Source organism: Cetorhinus maximus, chromosome 1 (genome assembly GCF_964194155.1).
Source record: "Cetorhinus maximus chromosome 1, sCetMax3.hap1.1, whole genome shotgun sequence".
NCBI classification, from domain to species: Eukaryota; Metazoa; Chordata; class Chondrichthyes; order Lamniformes; family Cetorhinidae; genus Cetorhinus; species Cetorhinus maximus.
In genome coordinates, this window is record NC_135879.1 from 221,639,396 (window position 1) to 221,666,747 (window position 27,352).

At 45.5% G+C, this 27,352-nt stretch overlaps 1 protein-coding gene across 3 annotated transcripts in view; it reads right to left on the reverse strand.

Annotated features, from left to right (window-relative positions):
- Window positions 1-27,352, reverse strand: part of LOC144687491 (fibroblast growth factor receptor-like 1) — a 352,123-nt gene that overhangs the window by 17,942 nt on the left and 306,829 nt on the right. For all 3 annotated transcript variants that reach the window (XM_078553729.1, XM_078553722.1, XM_078553713.1), the window contains exon 6: window positions 25,379-25,732. In XM_078553729.1, coding sequence (XP_078409855.1) covers window positions 25,379-25,732 — 354 coding nt within the window. The remainder of the gene's footprint in view (window positions 1-25,378; window positions 25,733-27,352) is intronic.

Here is a 27,352-nt window from a genome sequence, read left to right on the forward strand (position 1 = left end):
TTGGTTGAGCATGGGACTTCCGCCACTCAGTGGGATGAAGTCCTGCCCTTGGGAGCTGCCGGCCAATCTGATTGACCAGCAGCTCCAGCAGTCCTGGAAGCACCAGAACTCAGTAGTGGGCGCTGCTGGGACTGCAGGACAAAGATCATGGCTGCCCCAGAAAGGTAAGTCCTGAGGTTTTAGGGAGGCCAGGGATCTAAGAACCTAAGGAGGGAGGAGCTGAGTTTTGGAGGACAGCAGCACCAAAGGAAGGTGGGGATGACATTTTGGGGGCCGGGGTGGGGATGCCACCAATAGGTGCACTGCACTCCCTGAATAAGATGCCTGCTTCCCGTCCTTTCTCATCTAGGCCTTAAAAAGCAGCCACTGCACTCCCGCCTAGCTGCCCATGCAGCTGCATTTTGGCGTGGGCATTGTATTGATCAGGTCAATAGGCTCGCTAACAAGCCTAACTGACCCTTAATTATGTACTTACATATGTAAGGTGGGCTGCCGGTTTTGACACTTGTCCATCTTAATTTTTATGGGGGTCAGCTTGGGGGCGGGTGTGAAGGTGATCAGTTAGCATCTGATTTATTTTATGTGCTGCCCTGCCGAAAACTCCCCAGTGGGGGCACGTAAAATCCAGCCCAACCTTTCAGGTCAATGACCTTCCATTGGAACAGTTCTAATGAAAGGTCTGTGGCCTGAAACATTAACTCTGTTTCTCTCTCCATGTTGCCTCACCTGCTGTGTATTTCCAGCCTTTTCTGTTGTGAGCATTGCCCAAGGTAGCTAGTAATTCTAGAAGTAATGCCTTACTGGGCAGTCCCATTTGGACTGCAACCACATGAACAAAACTTCATGTGAGAGACTTAGACAGCTTCAATTGTCGAGGATGTGTAAGTAAATGGATTTTTGATTAAACCTCCCAAAGATTTTTTTCCCAACCAATGTCCCGCTCTTTTGCAAAACGACTGGTGGTTTCAGCGGAAGAACGCTGAGTTTTAAGTCAGGCTCAGCTGGGACTCAGTGTCTCAAAGTTGATCTAGGTTAGTGCTGGTTCTTCCATCAAGCCAGTTGCTTTGACAGGGTCAAAGACTGAGCCCGTGGAGGTGATCATTTGAGCACAAGCTGATAACTGATTCAGTCTGGTCACTCAACATCACATAAGACTACATCAGAGGTTGAACTCCAAAGCTAAGCCAGTTTGTTACTGAGGCTGGAGGTGGCTGTGTAAGAACTGAAGGATCTCCCATTTGCCTCCAGCAACCACTTTTTAAGGGAGCCAGACGAGCTAAGGCTTTACCTGAAGAATGCTTTGTGTTCTGTTAAAAAAAAGGCTTCGAGAACAGGGATGTACTGCTTAGACATAGAAGTTCAACAAATAAGATAGAGCTGTGTTTTATTTTTTCTTCAGAAGAAACATACTGAGTCTAGCAATTACATTTTGCAGTATTAATAATAGAACACTGAATATGTTCCGGTGATATCCCTTTGGGTGCTGTTTTAACACAGGCATCAACTCCTTCCTTTTATCCGGGCAGGGCTTTGAATCAAATCTGCTGGGTACGTGCCCCATGAAAATACTGTGAGAAACCCTGATCAGTGGCAGGGTGGTGGCTAGCAAGATTTCCACCCGTCATCCCACACATCTGCAGCCAGTTCAGACAGCTGGTCTAGGGTTGCCATTGAGTGAGAAGGTTGGAGGTCCAAGTCCCATTCCAGACTCTTGTTGGTCAGCATAATCTAGACTGAAAGTTCCAGTGCAGTACTGAGGAGTACTGCAGTGTTCACAGAATCACACCTCAGGTGTATGTATAAGATTCCATGACACTATTTGGAAGAAGAGCAGGGGAGTTCTCCTCTGTGTACTGGCTAATATTTATCTCCCAACTTACATCCCAAAAATATCAGAACCTCATCACTGCTGCATTTCCTATATTACAACAGCGGCTACACTTCATAACTACTTCACTGGCTGTGAAGTGTTTCAGGACATCCTGCAGTTGTGAAAGGAAGGAAGACTTACATTTATGTAACGCCTTTCACAACCACTGGATGTCCTAAAGTGCTTGGCAGCTGATGAGGTGTATTTTGGTGTGTGTCCACTGTTGTAATGCTGGAAATGTGGCAGCCAACTCCCACAAACACCAATGCGATAATGGCCAGATAATCTGTTTTTCTGAAGTTGCTTGAAGGTTGGAAACTAGCCAGGACACCAGCGTGAACTCCTCTGCTCTTCTTCGAAACAGTAACATGTGTTCTTTTATATCCACCTGAGAAAGTAGACAGGGGACAGGGCCTCGATTTAAAACCTCGCCCAAAAGACAGCACAGCACTCCCCCAAGCACTGAAGTGTCAGCTTGGACTTTTGTGTTTATGTGCTGGACTGGGACTTGAGCCCACAACCTTTTGACTCAGGGGCAAATGCGCTACTAACTGAACCACCTAAAGAGGCAATATAATTGCACATTCCTTCTTTCTTTCATGTTATGGATTAATTATTCAAGATAGGTTTTAGCACTTTCCTAAGAGGCTGGGGCCAAGCAATAAATTCCGAAGTGATCTTGAGAGTTCCCTCCCTCACTTGTACTAAAACCTGTTGAGTGATGTATGAACCAGCCTATGTGCAGATTAACCACATTGTAGTTGGCAAGTTGTCGCTGTCTGAATGTGGAATTTAAATAGAACTTTTTTTTTAAAACCGCTGGACAAATGCAAATCAGGTCAAACAATTCTGTCACGGGGTCCAGAAAGATTCTATGTGCTTTTTATTTTATTTGCTAAGGTGGAAAAATTGCATTTCAAGGTTGCTTTTTCAAGACATCATGACAGAATTTTGATTATGTTGAATGACTATCACTGCCATTGAATCTGTGTTCTGACATCGGGATGGATAGTTGAGATGTGGCCCCTGTTTGTGAAGGGGGAAATCCTGGACCACTTCCAGGTTCCATGGACCACACTACTTTGCCCATGCAGCTGGCCTAGCCAACTGAGATGATTTATTACTTGGCGGTCTACCCATCACTGGTATAACATGACTGAAGACACCTTCTAGCATGGTGTCCAACTTTTGCCCATAAGCATATCTACTAGCTAACTTGTAAAAAACATTTGTCAAACTACCAATCAACTTGGGCAGGCCGGTGTTAATAATAGCAAAAGGCTTCTTATGTTCTTCCACTGATTCTGTGGGGTGTGTCTCCTCTGTCTCTACAGGTGACTGAAACCTGGAGCTACTAGACTGCACACAGCCTCTTGTTGCTGGCAGTTCCGCTGAGCCATCTGACGGGTTACTGCTTTCATTTGAGGTGTCAGGGTAAATGCTGCAGGGCCTAGTGTCATTGTTCACATCTGAGGAAAAGAACCAGCACACTATTAGGATCTCTGAGACAGTGTCTATCAAGTGACCATGTTGATAGTGGGTTCATAAAATTTTACAGCATAAAAGGATGATTCAGCCAATCATGCCTGTGCCAGCTCTTTGAAAGCCACTATCCATTTCAACCCTTTGCCCTGTCCCTTTGCCTCTGTACATCTTTACCTACGTCCCTCTTAAAACCGTTGATAAATTCTGTTCCCACAATTGTATTCTTCAGAGGGCATCCCAGTGCAGAAATTTCTCCCGGTACATTTTCAGGCACAAAATGGTACATATCTGCCCATGTACCTGATGACACAGCCACAGGGCGGAGCCCAAATTCATGCCACTCATTCATCCAGATAAGATAGATGGGTTGCCAGCACTATCTGTACTGTTGTGTTGCTGCTATAGAAAGTGGGTCTGGGGAATTGATAAAGGAAGGCAGGGAGATGATGGATGAATTAAACAGGTATTTTGCTTTGGTCTTTATTACAGAGGACACAAGTAACATTCCAGAAATAGCTGTAAATCAGGAAAAGGAAGGGAGGGAGGAACTCAGGAAAATTACAATCACCAGGATGTGGTATTAAGCAAATTGTTGGGGCTGCGGGCTGACAAATCCCCAGGTCCGGATGGACTTCACCCTAAGGTCTTGAAAGAAGTGGCTAGTGAGATAGTTGATGCATTGGCTTTAATTTTCCAAAATTCCCTAGATTCCAAGAAGGTTCCATTAGATTGGAAAATGGCAAATGTAACTCCTTTATTCAAAAAGGGAGGGAGACAGAAAGCAGGAATCTATAGGCCAGTTAGCCTAACATCTGTCATAGGGAAAATGTTAGAAGCTATTATTAAATATGATATAGCAGGGCACTTAGAAAAATTCAAGGCAATCAGGCAGAGTCAACATGGTTTTGTAAAAGGGAAATCATGTTAAATCAATTGATTGGAGTTCTTTGAAGGAGTCACATGTGCTGTGGATGAAGGGGAACCGGTGGATGTACTGTATTTAGATTTCCAAAAGGTATTTGATAAAGTGCTGCGTCAAAGGTTATTGCAGAAAGTAAAAGCACACGGTGTAGTCGGTAACATATTGGCATGGATAGAATACCAGGAATGGGCGGGTTGATTATGAGGAAACACTAGACAGGTTAGGCTTGTATCCACTGGAATTTAGAAGAGTAAGAGACGACTTGATTGAAAACTTTAAGGTCCTGAGTGGTCTTGACAGGGTGGATGTGGAGAGGATGTTTCCTCATGTGGAAGAATCTAGAACTAGGAGTCACTGTTTAAAGTAACTGGTCGCTCATTTAAGACAGAGATGAGAATTTTTTTCTCTCAGAGGGTTGTGAGTCTTTGGAACTCTTTTCCTCAAAGATGGTGCAAACAGAGTCTTTGAATAATTTAAGGCAGAGCTAGGTAGATTCTTGATTTACAAGGGGGTGAAAGGTTATCGGGGGTAAGCAGGAATGTGGGGTTGAGGTTACATTCAGGTCAGCCATTACCTTATTGAATGGCGGAGCAGACTGGAGGGGCCGAGTGGCCACTCCTACTTCTGAAGTATTGATTGGCTCCATTCCTAAAGGGGGAGGTATCAATTTTGTGCGATCCTGATGCAAATTAAAGGCTCCTTTCACCTCTTAAAGGAAAGGTGACAAACTGACAACCCCTTCCCCACGCAGGTTGTCACTGTTTTGGAGGTTTTATTGGATGAGGTTGACAGGAAGAGGGGATTCTACCTCCGGGTGGCAAGAAGATCTGCAGTCAAGCTGCCCCGAAAGAGTGGGTGGAGGTGGCAAAGTTTCAGTGTGAGGAGTATCTCTCCTCCTACTTTTGGGGTGATTATTTGGACAATTACATCCTTCACCTCCTCACACCTCTGCCATCCTTCACCCACCCACACTATTCAACCCTGACATGCATGACCTCAAAATGGTTCTAACATTGGCACGCAGGGTGGAATTTTAACCATGTCACACTGTTCCTGACGGTGGAACAGGAAGTGGGCACCTCATCCACCCTCTTGCTTTTTGCTGGTTCAATTAAAATTTAAAGTGCTGGCAGCATGCCTGGGAGACACATACAGTCACGCAGTGGGAGAAGATTTTCATTGGTGAAACCCGACGTCAGCTGACAAAGGCAGAAGGCACGGGTGAGCAAGAAAAGAGCCTTTTGGACAGAGAGACGTGTCATCACGGCCACAACTTTCCTGCCCAACTCTTTTGTCATTAACGTAAGACTTATTGAAAGCACAATGATGGTACGGGTGTTTTTTCAAATTTAAATTTCACTTGTAAATATTTCACGTTACATTGGTTTCACTTTATTCACATGTGAATCATCGTTATTTGTTGAGATTAGCTCTGTCAGGGATAAATGTACTGGCATGCCTCATGGTTATCATAGATTGATGATTACAAGGGTGTTGGGGTCATTTCTTTATTGTGGAAGAAACAATGTTGTGTTTTTTTTTCACTCTTTATTGAATGTTCATGTTAGTGTCCAATGCTGTACTTGTCACTGTGGGACATGGCTGAACTTCCAAGCTCAGATGGCCCTCCCTTCCATGCATTGTAAACAAGATTGTCCAAAATCACTTTCGTTAGAGATAATTGAAATGTTGTAGATGAAAGGGGATCCCAAGGTCTTCTGTAAGCATGTAAATAATAAAAATGTGGTAAAAGAAAGGGTAGGGCCAATTAGGGATAAAAACGGAGACTTGCATGTGGAGGCAGGAGAAGTAGTGGAGATATTAAACAAGTACTTTGCATCTGTCTTTACAAAGGAAGAAGATGCTACCCAGGCTGAGGTGAGAAAGGAGGTAACTGATACACTCGAGGAATTTACAATTGCGAAGGAGGAGGTGTCAGAAAGACTATCTTTACTTAAAATTGATAAGGTACCAGGACTGAATGAGATGCATACAAGGGTACTGAGGGAAGTGAGAGTGGAAATTTCAGATAATCTTCCAGTCTTCCTTAGACACAGGGGTGATGCCGGAGGACTAGAGAATTGAGAACGTTACACGCTTATTCAAAAAGGGGTGCAAGGATACAGCTGGCAACTACAGACCAGTCAGTTTGACTTCAGTGGTAGGGAAACTTGCTGGAAACTATAGTTTGGGACAAAATTAATAGTCACTTAGACAGGTGCGGGATAATTAAGGGAAACCAGCATAGATTAATTAAGGGCAAATCATGTTGAACTAACTTGCTGGAGTTTTTTGAGGTGGTAACAGAGAAGGTTGGTAAGGGCAATGCTGTTGATGTGGTGAATATGGATTTTCAAAAGGCATTTGATACAGTGCCACACAACAGACTTGTGAGCAAAATTCTATCCCATGGAATAAAAGGGAGAATAGGAAATTGGCTGAGTGACAGAAAACAGATCGTAGTAATAAATGGTTGTGTATCAGATTGGAGGAAGGTTTGTATTGCAGTACCCCAGGGGTCAGTGTTGGGACCCTTGCTCTTCTTGATATACATTAATGACCTAAACTGGTGTGCAGGGCATGATTTCAAAATTTGCAGATGATATGGAGATTGGAAGCTTTGTCAACTGTGATGAGGATAGTCTCGAACTTCAAAAGGACACAGGCATGTTGGTGGATTGGGCAGACAAATTTCAATACAGAAAGGTGTGAGCTAATTCATTTTGGCAGGAAGAATGTGGAAATATAGTATAAAATAAAGAGAGAAACTCTAAAGGAGGCACAGGAACAAAGGGACCTCAGTGTATATGTACATAAGTCATTGAAGGTGGCAGGACATATGGAGATAGCAGATAATAAAGCATATGGTACCCTAGGTTTTATTAATAGGGGCCTTGAGCACAAGAGTAAGGAGGTCATGTTGAACTTGTGTAAGACACTAGATAGGCCTCACCTGGAGTACTGTGTCCAGTTCTGGGCACCATACTTGAGGAAGGATGTGAAGGCATTGGAGAGAGTACAGAGGAGATTCATAAGAATGATGCCCTGGATGAAGAACTGTAGCTGTGAGGATAGATTGGAGAAGTTGGGTCTGTTTTCCTTGGAGAAAAGAAGGCTAAGAGGAGACTTGATAGAGGTATTCAAGATCCTGAGGGGTACGGGCAGGGTAAACAGTGAGTAATTGTTCCCTGTCAAAAGTACATCAAGAACTAGAGGGCACAGATCCAAAATAATGGGCAAAAGGAGTAGAAGTGATGTGAGGAAAAATTTTTTCACCCAAAGGGTGGTTGAAGTCTGGAATAAACTTCCTGAGAGGGTGGTGGAGGCAGGTTCGATCGAGGTATTCAAAAGGGAATTGGATTGCTACCTGAAAAGAGAGAATGTGCAAGGTTACAGGGATAAGGCAGGGGAGTGGGATTAGGTAGAATGCTCTTTCAGCAAGCCAGTGCAGACTCAATGGGCTGAATGGCCTCCTTCTGCACTATAAAGATCTGTGATTGTGTGAACTCAAAGTTCTGTAAGGACTCTGCTAGTCAACATCCTAAGATACACCCACATGTGGACAGTACTGATACTGCCCCTCATTTTCTCACCTTGACAGATAGTCCCTACCATCCTCACCACACCCAGGATGCCAGGCTCTTCTCTCTTCCACTCCTCCATGCCCCGAACCCCACTCACTCCACATGACCACCACACCCCCCTCCCCCCCACCCCCACCCTCACCATTGACTCACCCTTGCTGGTCTCGAGCCTCCATGCAAACTGCCATTCTCCTGCTCCACCCACTTGTACCGCAGAGTTCAACAAGGAAAACTGCTGACCTCAGACACAACTGCACAAAGCTGATCGTTGCACATCACCTTTAAAGGAATGTGAACCAGGAGCCACGAGATTCAAATGCACCTCTGACTTTATCATGAAGGTAGGATGTCATTAAAAATGTTTTACTCTAATGAGTATTCATGGCATGCAAATGTTTTACAAGTACGAACCCACCACAGGACGTCATGAGGCCTGACATGCCATAAGCATGCCACTGACTTAATCTCTGCATCTCAGCCTGCTGTCGGAAAATCCGAAATTTCAGCTCCCGCCTAATTCAGTCACCCCCTCATGCCATGTTTCCCCCACTCTTGCAGGCTCCGTTAAATCCTCCACCCTCCCTTCTTTCTCAAAGGGCAAGGCTGTACACAATAACGGGGAGCAGGCAGCCACAAGAGGAAGGCCAGGGCTTATCCAAGTGCTGTCCTCATTTGAAAAACAGGTCTTGGACATGGACAGCGAGGAGAGCAGCAGGTGCGGAGTATGATATTAAGAGGTGAAGGAGAGGGAGTAAAGTGTGCTGCAGGGATTGGAGGAGGGTGCTGGAACTTGAGGGACAACAGGCAGTGCAAATCCCAGAGTAATGAAAAAGATGAGTTAGGAGGCTTTCCTTCACTATCCACGTGAAGTTATCGAACTTATTCCTGCACTGCAGCCATGTTTAGGCAGCAATACCCCTCACAACAAAGTGTTCTGTCTGCTTTCACACCTAGTGAGAGGAAATGTCCTACACTGATTTTCACCATCCTCCCCTCATCTCAAATTTTGCCTGCACACATGATCAATGAAAGATTGCGACTGTGTTCAGAAGCCATTTGTCTGCCTCTGTTTACTAAAATCTAACTCTTCTCCCTTTCTTACTTTTCAAATCCAGGATATGTATACAGAGGAAAAAGAAGAGGGCAGCACTGCTGAACAGGTAGCATCACTCCACCATACACTTGTAGACACCAGCCCAGAGAGTGGCACTGCATGTAGCTCAGAGAGTAGGCTGGAAGGACTTGCATGTGATTAAACTTTCTGTACCCTTTCCGTTATCTTGACATCCTTACTAAAATAGAATGCCCACTTGTGAGCACAATATTCTAACTGCAGTGAAACCAGTCATTTGTACAGGTTTCGGGTTCTCTTTTTTTTGTACTCTGCATCCCTACTCATAAAACATGGAAACTTAAAGTTTCTGCTCATTTTCACTGATTTTATCAATGCAACCTGGCTGAACACTGGCTAAACACTGAACCTGGTGAGCACTGCAGAAACTCACCAGCGATCCTTAGACAGCACCTTCCAAACCCACGACCACTACCACCTTGAAGGACAAGGGCAGCTTACATGGGAACACCATCACCTGGAAGTTCCCTCCAAGTCACTCACCATCCTGACTTGGAAATATATCGCTGTTCCTTCACTGTCGCTGGGTCAAAATCCTGGAACTCCCTCCCTAACAGCACTGTGGGTGGACTTACACCACATGGACTGTAGTGGTTCAAAAAGGCAGCCTGCCACCACCTTCTCAAGGGCAATTAGGGACGGGCAGTAAATGATGGCCCAGCCAGCGACGCCCACATCGCATGCATGAATGAAAAAACAAGAAATTGACCAAACCAGTGCAAGACTTTCACAGAATTTTTAATGCAAGTTGTGTCAAGTGTAAATTGAGTTTCCACCATCTTCACCTTTGGTTTAGAAAATGTTGTGCTGGTAAAGCCCCTACCCACAAAACTAGTGACCTCCCAGGTTGACAGATGTTGTCAATGTAACCTTGGTGAGCTGCTCTATTGTGTCTTGTAGCTCCATATATTGCAGCCACAGTGGGCCAATGTTAGAGTGTAGATTCGGAGCTCAAGGGCAAATTAATTGTCTCTAACTTTGATAGCACATCTTCCAAGAATCTTTTTAGAAAATATTTATTTTCCTCTCTGCATCCAAAGAAATAGAAACATTTTAAACTGCATTGTTAGGGCAAAGACAGCTGCAACAGCATTTCTTTAGACCATCATTTTCCATATTCGGAGAGTTAATTTTCACCTTTTACCAACTTTTCCCCTGGTTCTGGTTACTAATGCCCGAAAAGGCATAAAGTCCTCAATCGTAGTCGATTTAGCACACAGATTGGTAGCTGTGAAGATGGAGGTACAGGAAAGCTGTTCCTATGTCACAGATTCACTGAATTGTTATAACGCAGAAGGAGGCCATTCAGCCCGTCATGTCTGCACAAGCTCTCCGAACAAACAATTCACTTATTGCCATTCTCCCACTTTCTCCCCATAACCCTGCAGGTCCTTCCTTTTCAGATAATAACCTTTGATTGCTTTGATTGAACCTGCCTCCACCACACTCTCAGGCAGCACATTATGGGGAGATGGTTACATAGTGGTAATGTCACTACCAATAGGCTAGTAATTTAGAAGCCCGGGCTAATGCTCTGAGGACGTGAGTTCAAATAGCAGCTGCTGGAATTTAAATTCAATATATCTGGGAATTGAAAGCTTATCTCAGTAATGGTGACCATGATAATTATCAATGATTGTCATAAAAACCCCTCTGGTTCACTATTGTCCTTTAGGGAAGGAAATCTGCCATCCTTACATGGTCTGGCCTACACCTGACTTCAGACCCACAACAATGTGGCTGCCTCTGAACTCTGAAATGGCCTAGCAGGCTACTCAATTCAAGGGCAATGAGGGATGGGCAACAAATGCTGGCCTTGCCAGCGGCGCCCACCTTAACCACTTTTTCTCCTATCGCTTTTGTTTCTTTTACCAATTACTTTAAATCTGTGTCCCCTCGTTCCCGATCTTTCCATCAGTGGGAATAAATTCTCCCTATCTACTCTGTCCAGACCCTTTGAGATTTTTAATACCTCTGTCAAGTCTCTCAGCCTTCTATTCTCCAAGGAAAGCAGTCCTAACTGTTCCAATCTATCTTCATAACTGAAGTAAAGTATGTGGAGCTACTGTGTAAATTCCTTTAAGAGGAATAGTCATAAGATTTTGTCACACCGCATGTACAGAGGAAAACTTACCACTGTAGTTATTAAATCATGCCAGCGTCTCTTTGCAACACATTTAAACCATATTGAATTCACCTAAACAAAAAATCACTTGACACCTTAGAGCAAATTAACTCTATTCTTTGGGAATAGGTTTACACATTACACAAGAAGGTAATTCTTACTCCTGGTTGATCTGCAGTAAAATAAACCAGTTCATGTAGTTTGGGTCCCCTTGAGGTGTTTTATTTACATGATATGGTTGTGCATGTTTTAGGATTCATAAATCTCTCTCCATCGAAAAACTTTGACATGGGCTTGTGTGGAGCTAGGGTGACAGAATCACCAGCATTTAACCGTTTCCTCATGTATGACCCAGAACCAAGAGTTGCTGCTGATTGTGTGGACCATGTTTTGCCATTGCCGTACTCACAACCGCGGAACATGTCACCTGGTAATATGTTGTGATATACAAGCTGGGCTCACACTTAGAAGCGTTATAAAGAATATGAGCCACATGCTTATAGCAGTGAGATTTCACAGTTGGAGAAGGGCCAGGAAATCAATTTTATGCCAAGGTTCCCCCACCTTTCCCTGGTTCATTTGTCTTGCAACAAGAGAGTGAGGAATTTCATAGAACACGGTCCTGTCAAGGCTGGAACAGAGTGTAATGGATTGAAATAAATTGAGATTTTGTCACACTGAGGAACAAAAAGGTGATTTTTCATAACACAACAACTGCCATTGGAAAGAATAAAATATGCAAAGTCTCAGTAAAGCCCCCTCTCTTTCCTCGCCTAAACTTTATATTCCTCACATAAATATTATTGCTGCCATGTTCCCTCCTTTCTTAGCTTATAGATCTTAATGTAAATCTCCCATTGATGGGAAGTTGGGAAAAAGTACATAAAATGTACTCACAGATACATTTATAATCATAGATTATGGGCTGGATTTTCGCTACTGATGCAGGTAGTTTGAGTCGGGAAATTTCCCGACTTGCCATATCCGGCTTGGTAAAAAGTACCCCAAAATGCAAAATTTTCAGTTGAGGCAATACAGCTGCAAAACACAGTTGGGCCCACTGACTGGAAGCAGAGCATTAGATGGCCATAGAGGCAAATACCGAGGCAGCTTAGAAAGCCTGAGGTTAGAAGGCCAATCTCGGTACTCTGGGACTTTTTCCCAGTTGTTTTACAATTTGTTAGGCTCTCTTAACCTCACTGCTCAAACCTCATCCACCCCCCTGGCCCCTCATATCCACCATGCCAACTCAGGCCCCATCCATCCCCTCAAGGCCCCTCATACCCACCATGCCAACTCAAAACCAACTTATGCCCCCCGCCAAGCACCCATACCCTCCACACCAACTCAATGCTAACATGCCCTCCACCCACACCCCATGGCTCCTCATACCTTCCTTGCAACCTCCATAGCCACTCACCTCAGATCCACTCTGGGCATACCTCGGGAGCCGTATAGAGATGAAAAAGAAAAAACTTTTAACAGTCTTTCATAGCTCTCACTCCTACATAATTGTAAGTTAAAAATTTTCAATTCATGACATCCATTCAAAGCTTTTAAGTCTCAAGTGGTTAATCTCTCATTAAAAACAAACAAACTTCAATTCAGACCCCAAATCAAAGACAGCTAACCCCTTAATAGCCGCTAAGCTGTCAATCAAACTGTGAACTCAGAACCTTCTGCTGAGGCAATTTTAGTGTTTGAAACTCAGCCAAGCATTCATAATGGCATAATTTTTTTTTTACCCTTGGGGAAAAGTCAACAAACAGCTCTATTGAAACTGTATAACCTTTTTTCTAACCTACTCCTGTCAATCAAAGCAGTGTAGCAGAGGGTTTATTTTAACTTTCACTGCTACAGCAAGTTTTCTTTAGGTCTAAAGAGCAGGGTATATAAAAACTTCAGATCATGACAATTATACAGACCTTAACTGCCCTTCAAGAGTGTTTATGTCTATTCCATCAATTAGTGACACCTACACCGAGGGTTAAGGCCCTTCCAACAGCCAAAATCAGATCTGTTTGAATGCAGCATTGGGTTGAAATGGTGCTGCTGAGTTTGGGTTTCCCTCCTGTCTGAATCACGCCTTGGCCCTCCTTTCTCCTATAGGCAAAATTTGGACCTGTCAGAAACGAGGGTGGGACTTCTGCAACCGCATCCTGCCCGCCATTTTTAAACATCCATGGAGCCATCCCAACTCTGCAAAAACCTGGCCATATGAATAAGATTGGGAAAATAAAGATCTATCAGGATATTCCCAAATCCATAAAATCATGCAGCACTCTATACCTCTTGCATGTTAATTGTTTCCCTCCCTAAAAAAAAGTTCCATCTTGATTGCTAGATCTGTTCAAAATCTATCTCATTTAGTACGGTGGTAGTGCCACACAAAATGATGGACGGTATCCTCAATGTGAAGACAGGAGCTCGTCTCCACAAGGACTGTGCGGTGGTCACTCCTACTGATACCGTCAGGAACAGATGCACCTGCAACAGGTGGATTGGTGAGGACGAGGTAATGTAGATTTTTCCCTCTTATTGCTACCCTCAACGCCTGTCAAAGACCCAGCCTAGCAGCCATGTCCTTTAGGACTCGTCAAGTTCGGTCAGTAGTGTTGCTACCGAGCCACTTTTGGTGATGGACATATAATCCCCCACCAAGAGTTCATTCTGCACCCTTGCCACCCTTGGTGCTTCCTCCAAATGGTGTTCAACATGGAGGACCATCAGCTAAGGGGTGACGGTAGGTGGTAACCAGCAGGAGGTTTCCTTGCCCACATTTGACCTGATACCATGAGACTGCATGGTGTCCAGAGTCGATGTTGAGGATTCCCAGGGCAACTCCCTCCCAACTGTATACCACTGCACCGCCACCCCTGCTGGGTCTGTCCTGTCGGTGGGACAGGACATAAGGGATGGTGATGGGGATGTTGTCTGTAAGGTATGGTTCTGTGAGTTTGACTATGTCAGCTGTTGCTTGACTAGACTGTGAGACAGCTCTCCCAATTTTGGCACAAGCCCCCAGGGCTTGCTTCAGTCTTCACGGTAGAAGACACTAATAGCATTCCAATACTAAATAATCAAGGGGCAAAAGAGGGGGAGGAAATAAATACAATAATTATCACTAGAGAAAAAGTACTAGGGAAACTAATGACGCTAAAGGCCGATAAGTTCTCTGGACCTGATGGGTTGCATCCTAGGATATTAAAGGAAGTAGTGACAGAGATAGTGGAAGCATTGGTAGTAATCTTCCAAGAATCCATAGATTCTGGAAAAGTCCAAGAGAATTGGAAAACTGCCAATGTAACACCCTTATTCAAAAAATGAGGGAGACAAAAAAACAGGTAACCATAGGCCAGTTAGCTTAACATCTGTCATTGGGAAAATGTTAGTCTATTATAAAGGATGTTATAGCAGAGCATTTAGAATGACATAATATAATCAAGCGGAGTCAGCATGGCTTCATGAAAGGGAAATGATGCCTGACAAATTTATTAGAATTCTTTGAGGAGGTAACAAGCGGTATAGATAAAGGGGAACCAGTAGATGTAATATATTTGGATTTCCAAAAGGCGTTCAATAAGGTATCACACATAAGGCTACTTAATAAGATAAGAGCCCATGGTGTTAGGGGTAGTATATTAGGATGGATAGAGGATTGGCTAACTAATAAAAGACAGAGTTGGAATAAGGGGGGCATTTTCAGGATGGCAACCTGTAACTAGTGGAGTGGCACAGGTAACTAGTGGAGTGGCTGGGGCCTCAATTATTTACAATATACACTACTGACTTAGATGAGGGATGTGAATGTACTATCACCAAATATGTGGATGATACAAAAATAGGTGGCAAGGCAAGTGGTGAGGATGACACAAAGAGTCTACAGAGGGACATAGTGAGGATAAGTGATTGGGCAAAAACTTAGCAAATGGAATATCATGTGGGAAAATGTGAGGTTATGCAATTTGGCAGGAAGAATAGAGGAGCTGAATATTATTTAAATGGAGAAAGATGTAGCACAGAGGGATTTGGGGGTCCTCATGCGTGAATCCCTAAAATGCTAACATACAAGTTCAACAAGTAATAGGGAAGGCAAATGGAATGTTGGCCTTTATTTTAAGGGGAATGGAGTATAAAAATAGGGGAGTCTTGCTAAAACTATACAAGGCAATAGTTAGACCACACCAGAATACTGTGAACAGTTTTGGTCCCCTTATCTAAGGAAAGATATACTGACGTTGGAGGCAGTCCAGAGAAGGTTCACCAGGTTGATCCCGGGTATGGAGGGATTTTCTTCTGAGGAGAGGTTGAGTAGGTTGGGCCTGCACTCATTGGAGTTTAGAAGAATGACAGGCGACCTTATTGAAACATATAAGATTCTTCAAGGGCTTGACAGGGCAGATGCTGAGAGGTTGTTTCCCCTTGTGGGAGAGTCTAGGTCCAGAGGGCATAATCTCAGAGTAAGGGGCTGCTCACTTAAAACAGAGATGAAGAGGAATTTCTTCTTTCAGAAGGTAGCCAATCTGTGGAATTCTTTACCACAGAGGGTTGTGGAGGCTGGGTCATTAAGTATATTCAAGGCTGAGATAGACAAATTTTTAGTCAGTAAGGGAATCAAGGGTTATGGGGAAAAGGCTGGAAAATGGAGTTCAGGATTATCAGATCAGCCATGATCTCATTGAAAAGTGGAGCAGACGAATCGAATGGCCTACTTCTGCTCCTACGTCTTATGGTTTTATAGGACATCAAGGAAGAGGCAGCGTGCACCGTGGGGGTGGGGGTGGGGGGTGGAGGGGTGTGGGGGTGCAAATGCAAATCGCTTTTTCCTGGCTGACTTTCAGTGCGGTGCCGGGGTAATGGCGCTAGTGTGGGTCAGAGATTGGCCGGGTGGGGGGAGGGGTGGGGGGAGGGGTTGGGCATTGGGGGCAAGGCAGCACAGATTGAAGGAAGTACACAAGCATATGTCAGGGTGGGAGGGAACCAGCCAAGTACTTGGAAAAGCTTGTCAAAAGTGAGCATTCTTCCACAGCTGAGAACGTTCAGCTGCAGCTTCATTGACCTGCTGGAATCGGGCCTCTGAAGCTTTTTTGCCCACACGAGTAGTCGAAAACAAGAGAGTGCTGCCAAATGTTCCAGAACATTTCACCCCTTGGGCGCAGACTGCATATTAATGTGCATTTTAGGGGGTACCAGAATAAATGGACAACTGGGCAAGTTGTACAATCCCCTTGAGAAAGGTGGCTATGAGGCAGTCACTGGTGGAGGTGCTCAGAGCTCCTTGCAATGTCTTTAAGGTGTGGACCACTATCCATTATGGTTCAAGCTAACAATGCAGCGTTGCAGTGCGGGTTAGGAGAATGCCTGTGCCTAAGCTGAGTGCACAGCTGCAGTCCAATGGGCAAAGCTGCCGCCAATTGGTCAAGTGAAGTGGGACGGATGTGGGGTTTCGGACAGCCAATGAGCGCACTACATACTGGCCATCCAAGTGGTGGCCAGCACCCTCCTGCACGTGTGAAGAGGCCTTCAGACTTAACCAAGACAGGTTCTTAGCACACCCATGCTAATCCATGCATCTCTCTCTTCGATCCTGCAGGAGGAGAACATCAGGATCATGGAGCCTGGTGATTTAGCGGTATGCCTCATGGCTTACAGAGACCAGAGAAGAAGAAAAAGAGAGCGGCAGAGGCATTTGACTCAACAAAGGGAGGAACACCTCCCTCAAGATGAAGGGGTGGCAGAGGCTGCTGCGCACACAGCTGAAGATCCACAGCTAGCCGTCGCCCGTAGGCACTTTGCTAGACTCAGGGTCTATAGATGCCACTTGTCATTTCTGCAGATGGCTGAGAAGCAGTGTCATTGGTTGAAGACTGCACGTGTCTAGGGAACTGGTCGGTCACATCTGCCACCTGCTGAAGGATTTGCCGCTACGGGGACATGGAGGGCATCCACTGCCAGTGGAAATGAAAGTGACCGTAGTGCTCAATTTTTATGCCAATGGCTCCTTCCAGGGTTCCACAGGCGCCTTGTGCAGGATCGCACAAGCCCCCATGCACAAGTGCGTCCAGGAGGTCACAGATGCCATTTTTGCGAAGGCACAAAACTTTGTGCATTTTGCCCGGGATCAGGAAAGCCAGGAAGCAAGAGCGCTGGGATTTTCACAGATCTCTGATTTTCCATAGGTGCATGGTGCCATCAACTGCACTCATGTTGCACTTAGATCTCCATGGCAACAGGCAGTCAACTACGTCAACCACAAGGGCTTCCACTCACTGAACGTTCAGCTGGTGTGTGTGACCACCATAAACACATCCTGCAGGTCTGTGCACAATTCCCATGGAGTGTCGACAAGGATATAGGTATCCTTAGCAGGTCTCAGATCCCTGACATCTTCCAGAGTCCAGAGTGGCTGCAGGGTCAGCTTCTCAGGGACAAGGGCTACCCACAGAAGCCATGGCTGATGATGCCCATGCGGCGGCCTCAAAATGCAGCAGAGTGATGGTACAACGAGGTTCAAGAGGCGACCCAGAATTTGGTGGAGCAAACAATAGACATTTTGAAAATGAGGTTCCAGTGCCTTGACAGGTCCCGTGGAGCATCGCAATGCAGTCCCCAGAGGGTGTCGTGCATCATTGTGGCTTGTTGCACATTGCACAACCTGGCACTGCAACGGGAGGAGGACCTGGCTGAGGAGGAGATGGAAGGGCTACACATCTCCTTTAATGAGAAGGACACCAAAGGGGATGAGACCTTCAAAGGTGAGAATGCCGGCAATGAGGCATTGCCCTGGCCAGGCGCGCTCGGGAGGCCCTCATAGCCGCAAGATTCGTGGAGGATGATGACGAGATGCAGTGAGGACAGTCCTGACATCCTCACCTTGGACCTGTGAACATTTAACTCCTGTGTGGCTGATGGCAGTGCACATATCCTCAGTGCTCAGGCTCATGTCATGGAGACGCAGCAGAGGCCCTAAGAGTCACTTGATTGCAGGAGGATGATAACGACAGGCAGTGAGGACACTCCATACATCTTCACATTGCGTCTGAGAATGTTTGACTCCTGTCTGGCTGAGGGCAGCTCGCTTGCACTCTGTTATCAGGTTCATATCGTGGAGACGCAGCCATGAAACTTTAAATGCACCTGATCCTTTGTCAGCCTTCAGCAACTGTTCCCTTCAGGAGCACAGCGTCACTAGTCACCGATGCTGGATAGATGAGGGGCCAGCCCTATGTCAAAGGTGCTGAGGGCACACAGAGACAATGATGGAGCTCTGGGACACCTGCCCATGATATTCTGGCAGCAATGACAAGCACCATCGAGGTGCAGGCATCACTAATGTGTCCAGGCGGTGTGAGGCCAGACCATCACTTTAGTCTGAAGGTTACACATTGCACAGGGAAGAGGCCCTGAACTGAGACACCTGCCTTTATCTTGTGCAGGAACCAAGGTTTCACATCTGAGTGACACGAACACTGCTCATCGTAACAAGGAGTCATAGACAAGGAGATATTCTTGGAAGCTGCTGGTCCTCCTCCCTATGGCTGACTCCTTGAGGAGAAGGGGAAGCTGGAGTGAGATCGAGCTGCCTCGTACCCCTCTCATGTTGACACTGTTGGAGGCCAACTACGGCGTCAGTGATGGATTTCAGCCCGTGCAGCAGTGCAGGACCATTGTCCTAGACCAAGGCCTCCATGGAGGCCACCATCCTACCAGTGTTGACCTTGGTGCATTGACATGCCAGCACTATCACTTCAGCCTGAAGGCGGACGGACTCCTCATTGTGCCTTACAACCTGAGGAGTGCAGCGGACATCCCTTCCTGATGTTCCCAAGCTTGCCGTTGCAGCTCCAGCAGTTGAGGTTTGACTGAATCCAGCGACTCCTCATCTGACCTGGACTCAGCAGATTTATGGCCTCCAGCATTCCTCCGAGTGTCAGAAACCTGGGAAGCCCCTGCCACTGCCTGCTGTGGATCAGACAGTGCGACGTGCTCACCCGATTGTGACCCCGAAGCTACTCTAGAACTAGGACCCTTGGAGGTGTGTGTCCCTGCGCTGCTGGAGGGGGTGGGTGAGCGCTGTGACGGGTCGTCAATTAGGATGTCAGCAGATTCTTCTTCCGAGGTGTCTTCGGGCCTTGAGTCTCTGCCCAGAGTGAGGGTAGGGGACTTTGTGGCGGGCCTTCACTGCATCCAGCAGGCGCCCGAGGGAGATGTCACTAAATTTAGGGGCAGCACATTTCCTCCCTTTGGCAGCCAGGCCTTTGCAGCAGCTCCCGATGCCTCGGAGAGAGCTAGCTCTGTGCAGGGGTGCCCTTTAAATATGCCGCCCGGATTACTGAAGGCCTCAGGTGATGGCAGGGTGGGCGAATCAGAGGCTGCCCTGCCAGCGAGCCAGTGTGTTTCCCGAGAATGCATTATTAATGAGGCGGGATGCGCAGGGAATGGGACGAAATGGTGCGAAAACCCGCCATCGCGGCCGGCGGGTAAAACGACCTTTCTCACACCCGCTGCCGCACTCTGTGCAAATCTGGAGTGATTCCGCCCTTTGAGTCATCATGAGGATATGAAGTGTTCTCTAACAATGTGAGTTTTTCTTACTTACACTTAGAATTGTCAGTGTTTGGGTAGCTGTCTTTCTGTCGCCAGATCTAAATCATTGATGTACATTGTAAGCTGCACTCTGCTAAGAACCTCCTTCCATTCTGATGTGGCTCCACTGGAATTCATCAAGTTTTGAATCCAATTCAGATGATTCCACCCCCCCTATCCCAGCCCCCACCCCCAATTTATAACATGTTATCCAACCTTGTTGACTAATTTCCTGTTCCTGTAATCCAAGAAGTTCATTATTCCTTCGACGAACACAGAAAGATTAATCATGAAAGCATTAAGAATGGGAAAAGCTAATTCCTATTAATCACCATCCTTTAATTCTCTCATCGGGAGCTGACTTTATTTTGAGAAAACCCACTGTTTTTGCCCCATCTTGTGGGAAATAGCTCCTTTATTGCAAAGTATTTACAGCAGAGAAACAGGCCATTTGACCCATGTCAGTATTTATGCTCCTCATTTCTGAGTTTGCTATATTACAATTTTATTTGATTTTTTCCAACATTAAATTTAGCTATTTGTAAATTGCAAATGAAAGACAAATGAAGCAGACCATTACAATCAATAATATTTAGTGAAAATGATCGAACCCTATTTAAACCATAGTTTCCAGTGAGTTAAGAATTTCTTGCCATATGTCTGTTCTAAATTAACTTTTCACTCATCCATTTATGCCTTCTTGGCATACTTTGAAGCAATAATCTGGATTCACCCTATTTACCATTTTACAATTTTTGATGGGTACCCTTTCTAGAGTGTAAAATTTAAGTTTCTTCAGGGTTTCCTCATAGTTCATCCCCTTTACATTTGGAATAATTCTTGTTTTCTTCCTGTATTCTTTCTGATGTTACTGTGGTGTATCGATCAAAACTAAACTAAGTGTAAACTAATCACTAATGCCTTGTAAAATTTTAACTCATGGTTTTTAGATTATAATTGTCATGGTCTAATAAAAGTCAATTGAAAGTCTGGCCAAAATTTCTTCCTCAACTAACACTAGCAAAATAAACTGGTCTTCCATCTCATTGTCATTTGTGACATCTTGGTGCATGTAAATTGCTGAAGCAACACTGAGATGTTTCGCACGTAGGTGAAAACATACCATAGGAGTGAGGTTGCCACGGACTGTTTAAATTATTCTAAATGCTGCTGTTCTTAAAAAGAAGGCAACGTGCATTTATATAGTGCCTGTCATGACCTCAAGATATCGCAAAGTGCTTTAAAGCCAGTGAAGTACTTGTCAAGTGTAGCCACTGTTGTAATGTTAGAAACATTAGTGCACAGCAACCTCCCACAAACAGCAATGTGATAATGACTAAATAATCTATTTTAGTGATGGTGAGGTACAAATATTGGCTAGGACATGGGGGATAAAAACCCTGCTCTTCTTCATCATATAGTGCCATGGGATCTTTTGGGTCCACCTGAGAGAGCAAACAGGGCCTTGGTTTAACTTCTCGTCCAAAACACATTGCAGAAGCAAACATAATATGAAAGACACCTTATATTATAAAGCCACAATATTGGGCCTTTGGGGTCCATGAGGCTTCGTAGAGCTATAGTTTACTCTTTCTTTAGTGGCAGAAAGCTAGCATAGCAACATTACAATGTACTTCATAGGTCTACAAACTCTGAGACTGACATTGTTATATTCTGATGAACCTGACCGCCTATATTCCATCCCAAGCCCTCAGCAATGCAGGCCCACGACCTCAGAACTGCCTAAGATTTGGCTTTTGCTGTGGGGAAGAAAAAAAGTAAGGCCAAATAGTTCCAAAAAAGATAAGCAATGTGGTCCCTGCCAGGATGCATGACACTATTTGTTCAACAATGCAAGCGTTTCGGTGAAAAGGTTAGAGTCATCCAATTGTGATTTTTGTTGAGATCCAGCAACTTGTGTTCTGCAAAGACCTCACACAGCTTGGCTTTTAGAACAACACAAAAATATTGGTTTAATTTGGAAGTCTTGTGCAAGTATTTTACCTCAACACTGATTACCGCTATTAGAGAAAAATCAACCAGCAACCTTTTTTCCTGGATATTCTCCACTGTAAACATTCAGCTTTGATTGGTTCTGTTGAATATAACATCTCACCATGTACAGACATGAGTAGTGCTCCAAATTGTCAGTTTCACATATAATCAACACCATTCACCTCGTTTCAGTTCTTTGCATCAATAAGTACAGATGTTGGCCTTAATTCCATACTGAATACGTTTGTATAAAATTCTGGTCGAAAATCATCATAGTATCAATGCACTTAATCCTTCCATTATGCTTCTTGTAAAGTCATTTGTTAAAGCATTAAGCTTTTCATGCTACGAATACTTAGATCCGTAGCTTCTAGCATCAAAGCAGCCTGGACGATGTGTGCTAAGTGCATTGACAAATTACTTCCTACAGTATCCTAAACCTTTGAAAACAAACCAGCGTAGCTGTTTGTTCAGCATGATTTATTTATCAGTGAAGTTTCCTGCTCATTGAGGTGAATGGAAAAATTGAATATTTTTCCATCCACAGTGACCGCTCTGGGGCTCGGCACAGTTTGGGCAGCTACAGAATAAAGCTCTCTTTCGCCTTCTCCAACAATGTAGTCACTGGAAATGAAAATCAGAGGAGGAATGCATAATGGGCGGCTGCATCAATATTGTTGGCTTTACACTAGCCCCCAAAGTCAAAATCACCTCCACGCTAACACAAAAGCAAAACACTGCAGATTCTGGGAATCTGAAATTAAAACCAAAACTGCTGGAAACACCCAGCAGGGCTGGCAGCAGCTCTGGAGATGAACAGAGATAATGTTTCAGGTTGATGACCTTTCACCTACCCGAAACTTTGGGCTGAATTTTACTGTCCCCGCTGGTGGGTTTGCAGGCAGGGCAGCCCGTAAAAGTTCCGTCTACCTGCCCAGCCCAGACCACACGCAGTGGTTTTGCAGGGGGGGAGGGCAGCCCACTTGCCCTCCTCCCACTTGAATCCTTAGGTGGCTGATTGTTGGCTACTTCCCACTCGCTGCAATTTTTAGGCCTGCAGAGATGAGTCAGGGGAAGCCCAACCAGTTAGCCTGCCCAGGCCTTGGGCAGGAAAGGGTGGGTGCCGCCCTCACAGGTCCCCTTTGCAGATCGAGAGCACCCCCACCCCGGTTTTCCCCCCCACCCCGGATGCCCACTTTCCCCTTGGCCTTTGCAACCATGCCCCCACCCTCTGGTTCTCCCTCCCCCATGAGCCCCCAATCCTGGCACCCTTGAAGCTCCCTCAGACTTACCTGCACTTTGTTATGTCGGACTCGTGTAGTCCCAGCAGTGGTCCCGGTGGCGTTGCTGGAATTGGCGAGCTGCCAGCTGAGACTTCCTCTCCCGATAGGGGCAGAAGGCCTGCTCCCAGGCAAGTAAGGCTCCGCAGTGTGGTAAAAGGCTGCAAGACAGCTGTCAGGAGCCGGGGTGCGTTCCACACCAATGTTTTCATTGGCGGGGCAGCAAACTCTGCCATCTGAAAAATTCTGGCCCGTTAACTCTGTTTCACGTCACAGAAACTGCCTGGCCTGCTGCGTATTTCCAGAATTTATAGTTTTATTTCAAAAAACGTATCCTAATGTCAAATGGTGCACTGATGTTAGAAAAGTATCTTTTCCTACTTTCCACGCTATTCTCTCTGGATGGGATTGTCATTTCAGTGATAGTTTCTACCAAAGTTTTGATTTGCTTGGTAGTTCAGTTAAACCAGCACAAATCCATTTTACGGAGAGTTCAAGCAGCCAGCAGAAGGATGATACATTCACTGAGATCGATCTGGGTGGATTCAAAACCAATTTGGAAAGCTGAAAGGGCAGTGTGTTTAATTACTTCAATACCCATCTCCTCTTAATCCAGCTTTTTTAAAAAAAAATTATTTCTCCCTGTCCTGTTTAATTCATCAGCTGAGAGAGAACACAGAGAACACTGATTGAAAAATGTGTAACTGGCAGAGGAAAACCTGTGGGCACCTTGGATACCCATTAGTGTGCCTAATTCAGACTCGCCTTTAACTGAGCATCCAACATTCTTCCCCAAAACAGGCAGGAGACGCAAATTGGGTCCTACACCAATTCTTGAACCCTAATTGCAGTTTTGATGTACAAGTGCCGAGTCCATGCATTGTAGATGTCCCCCATGTCCCACCCATTCCCACCATCGTGTCCCTTACCTGCCAGCTGGGTCCTTACAGAAACAGGACAACTTGAAGTCCTTAAGCTCTTGCCCTGATTGCCAGGCAACAGGCTTCTAATGTTGCAAATTTGTCATTTAGTCAATGCCTTGCCTTATAAATCCAAATGAGATCAGATTTATGCTGGTCTTCTCTCTAAGTTACAGCAGTCATTTGGTAGAAACCCCATGCAAATTCTGTGCAGATGCTGCAGTTAATTGGGTAACTCCACGTTTGTTGGATCATGTGTTTGCCCGTTGGCAGTAAGTGAAGTTGATAGTCATTGGTCTTCTCTCCTCTGGCCTTCCCTAACATCCTTATAACTGCTGTATTACCATGATACCATGTAACTCTTTTTTAAGATAACTGCTGTTTCAGTCCTAAAAGCTGTTCTCATTTTTGTTCCTTTATCATACAGTATGTTGTCTGGATACTGATTGCTCATCACCCTTCAGCTTTAAAATAGGAGTTCCAAGTAGGTCACCTTATAGAAGGAACAAAAACAAAACGTGCTGGAAAAACTCAGCAGATCTGACAGCATCTGTGGAGAGAAAGACAGAGTTAACGTTTTGAGTCCGTATGACTCTTCTTCGGAACTAAAGAAAAGTAATAATATGATGAAATATATACTGTTTAAGGAGGGGTGGGACAGGTGAAGCTGGATAGAAGGCCAGCGATAGGTGGTGGCAAAGGAGAGGCTGCAAAAGATGTCATAAACAAAAGGTTGAAGGGGTGTTGATAGCGGTGATACTGGCTAAAGGAGGGGCAAACCTTAAAGAAAGGTTCTCAAATCTCCTTGAATCCTCACCATGGTAAATCAAGGCTCACAGCAGTGTGTCCTACTCTACTCATTCAAGGCAAGGGTTATGGGAGGGCGGCCAGATGGCAAAGTGAAGCTGAGCTGCAACCAGATCAGCCTTGATCTTATTGAATGGTAGAGCAGGCTCCAAAAGATTGAATGACCTTCTCCTGCTCCTAAGTCCTATGTTCCTATGTTCCTATGTTCTTCACGTCTCAAAATTGTGAAACTCCTTAGTCTTCCCCTCCTCCCCCAACTGTAGCTGACAAGTTTTAAAACCGAAGCTTAGCCACGTACTCTATCATTTATCTTATTTTCTGTACCACACTTTTCAACCTTGGACCCTCGCCTAGACTTTACAGTTTAAAAAAAGCCTAAACAATTACACAAGGTACTTAGACACATACTAGCACCACGTTACTCTGGTAATGAAGTGCGGCTGTTGGGGGTTTAACAGTGGAAGAGAGAAGAAGGGCGATGTTTTCTCATGCCTCCTGATGGTCTAGGAAGCTTAGTGTGTCAGCTGGACTGGACCAACCTCAGATCCCCAGGTTTGGATTTGAAAATTTCAAAATCTCTGGCACCCAAAGCCAAAAGGGCACTGCTGAAACCTAGAAAAAGCAAATTATTTATTTCCAGTACACAAGCGCTGAGAGAAGGAACCTGCCTACCTGGCAGCACGGTCAGGAAGGCACTCCGGAAGCTGTATCCCATGGTGTTTGCGCCCAAGCAGATATACATCCCAGCGTCCTCCTCCTTTGCTCTGGAGATCATCAGTTTGTTTAAGTAAGAGCCGTCAGGCCTGGACCACACCTCTCCTGTTGGCAGCACCACAAACTTCTGTCCACCGACATCAATGGTGGAGTTGTACTTGTTCTCGCTGCCATATTCAACTCTCTTCAGCCACTGAATCACAGGCTTGACGTCGCTGCGGACCTTGCACTGGAAGGAGGTTGTGCCTCCATAATCGACAGTGGTGTTTACAGGGTGCGTCCCGGTCAGGATGGGTTTGGACCTGGTGGTCTCTGCAAACGACAAGCGAAATGATTCGTTGTTAATGTCAATTCATGGCAGCAAACCCAAGCGTGTCTTATCCCGCAAGAAATGCAGCGACATTTCACCACAAATAGGATGCTGACTTTATTTTGCCATGGACTACTAAAGCTCGGTTATCGAATTTAAAGCACAAACCGGGACAGGGTTGCGGACTGTGTTATTTGGTTCATTAGAATGTGCCACTGAAAGTAGACCTGCACTTAGTTTTGGCAAAAAAACTTTTAGTTGGGTCTTGTTAATAACTGGGAAATTAACCACATTATTTCAAACGGAACCATTAGAATCAGACCATATCTATCACAATATATCTGGTGATTTGAATAATATCACAAATCGGCATATAATATTAACAGGAGTAAAGATTCCTAAAGGAAATGATTGAGGGGTTTTATGGAGACATTGGGGTCTCACCTGCTGACTGGAGAGCTGGGGAGGGACCCACCTTGCCTCCTCTGGGAAGTCTTGCCTCTCAGGCATTTAAATGGCCAGTAGAAGGCCTTCTCTGAGATCAAGGGCTCCAGGGGCAGAAGTCCCACCCCAGAGAGCTACCAGCCAATCCAAGGCTGGCAGCTCTTTCGCTCACCAGCATTACCAGGGAGGGGATGGCTGCTGCAGGATCAACAGCCACCAGAGACCCAGGATTGAGAAGTGACCCAGGCCAGAGGTAAGTCATGGCGGGAGGGTTTTCGTGGAGAGGGGTATGTAAGGGTGGTCAGCAGTGAGAGCAGTGAGGTGGCTCTCAGCTGGCCTCCCCTTTCCCAGTCGAGGGTCTCTCGAGCAGGCACTGAGTGCCTTTGGAGGAGGGCCCACCCAAGCAGCCTGCACAGCTTTACTCCTCGTGCACCCTGTGTGGTGACAGGCTCGCCCACAATGGGGTTAATACCTCCAGTGGCAGGGTAAGGCCCTTAAGTGGTCATTAATTTTAAAACAGTGTGAGTGGAGAGCAGGACAGCAGCAGATGCAGTATAACGTGGATAAGTGTGAAGTTATCCACTTTGGTAGGAAAAACAGAATGGTAGAGTATTAATTAAATAGTGATAGCTTGGGAAATGTTGCTGTACAAAGGGACCTGGGTGTCCTTGTACATCAATCATTGAAAGCAAACATGTAGGTGCACAAGCAGTTAAGAAGGCAAATGGTATGTTGCCCTTCATTGCAAGAGGCTCGAGTACAGGAGCAAGGCTGTCTTACTGCAGCTATACAGGGCCTTGGTGAGACCACACCTGGTGTATTGTGCGCAGTTTTGGTCTCCTTACCTAAGAAAGGATATACTTGCTAAAGAGGAAGTGCAGCGAAGGTTTACCAGACTGATTCCCGGGATGGCAGGATTGTCGTATGAGGAGAGATTGGGCCGACTAGGCCTCTATTCACTGGGGTTTAGAAGAATGAGTGGGGATCTCATTGAAAAATATAGGGCAACATTTTCCCCCCATCTGTGGGGGTGGGGGGAGTGAGGGAGCGGGCATGGGTGGGCAGGCTTCTGATTGGGGCCCCCGGTCGGGGGTGCACCGCCATTTTACGTGGGCAGGCCAATTAAGGCCCGTCCAGCGTTACGTCCACCAGGAAGCGCTATGCGCTCCCTGTGCTGG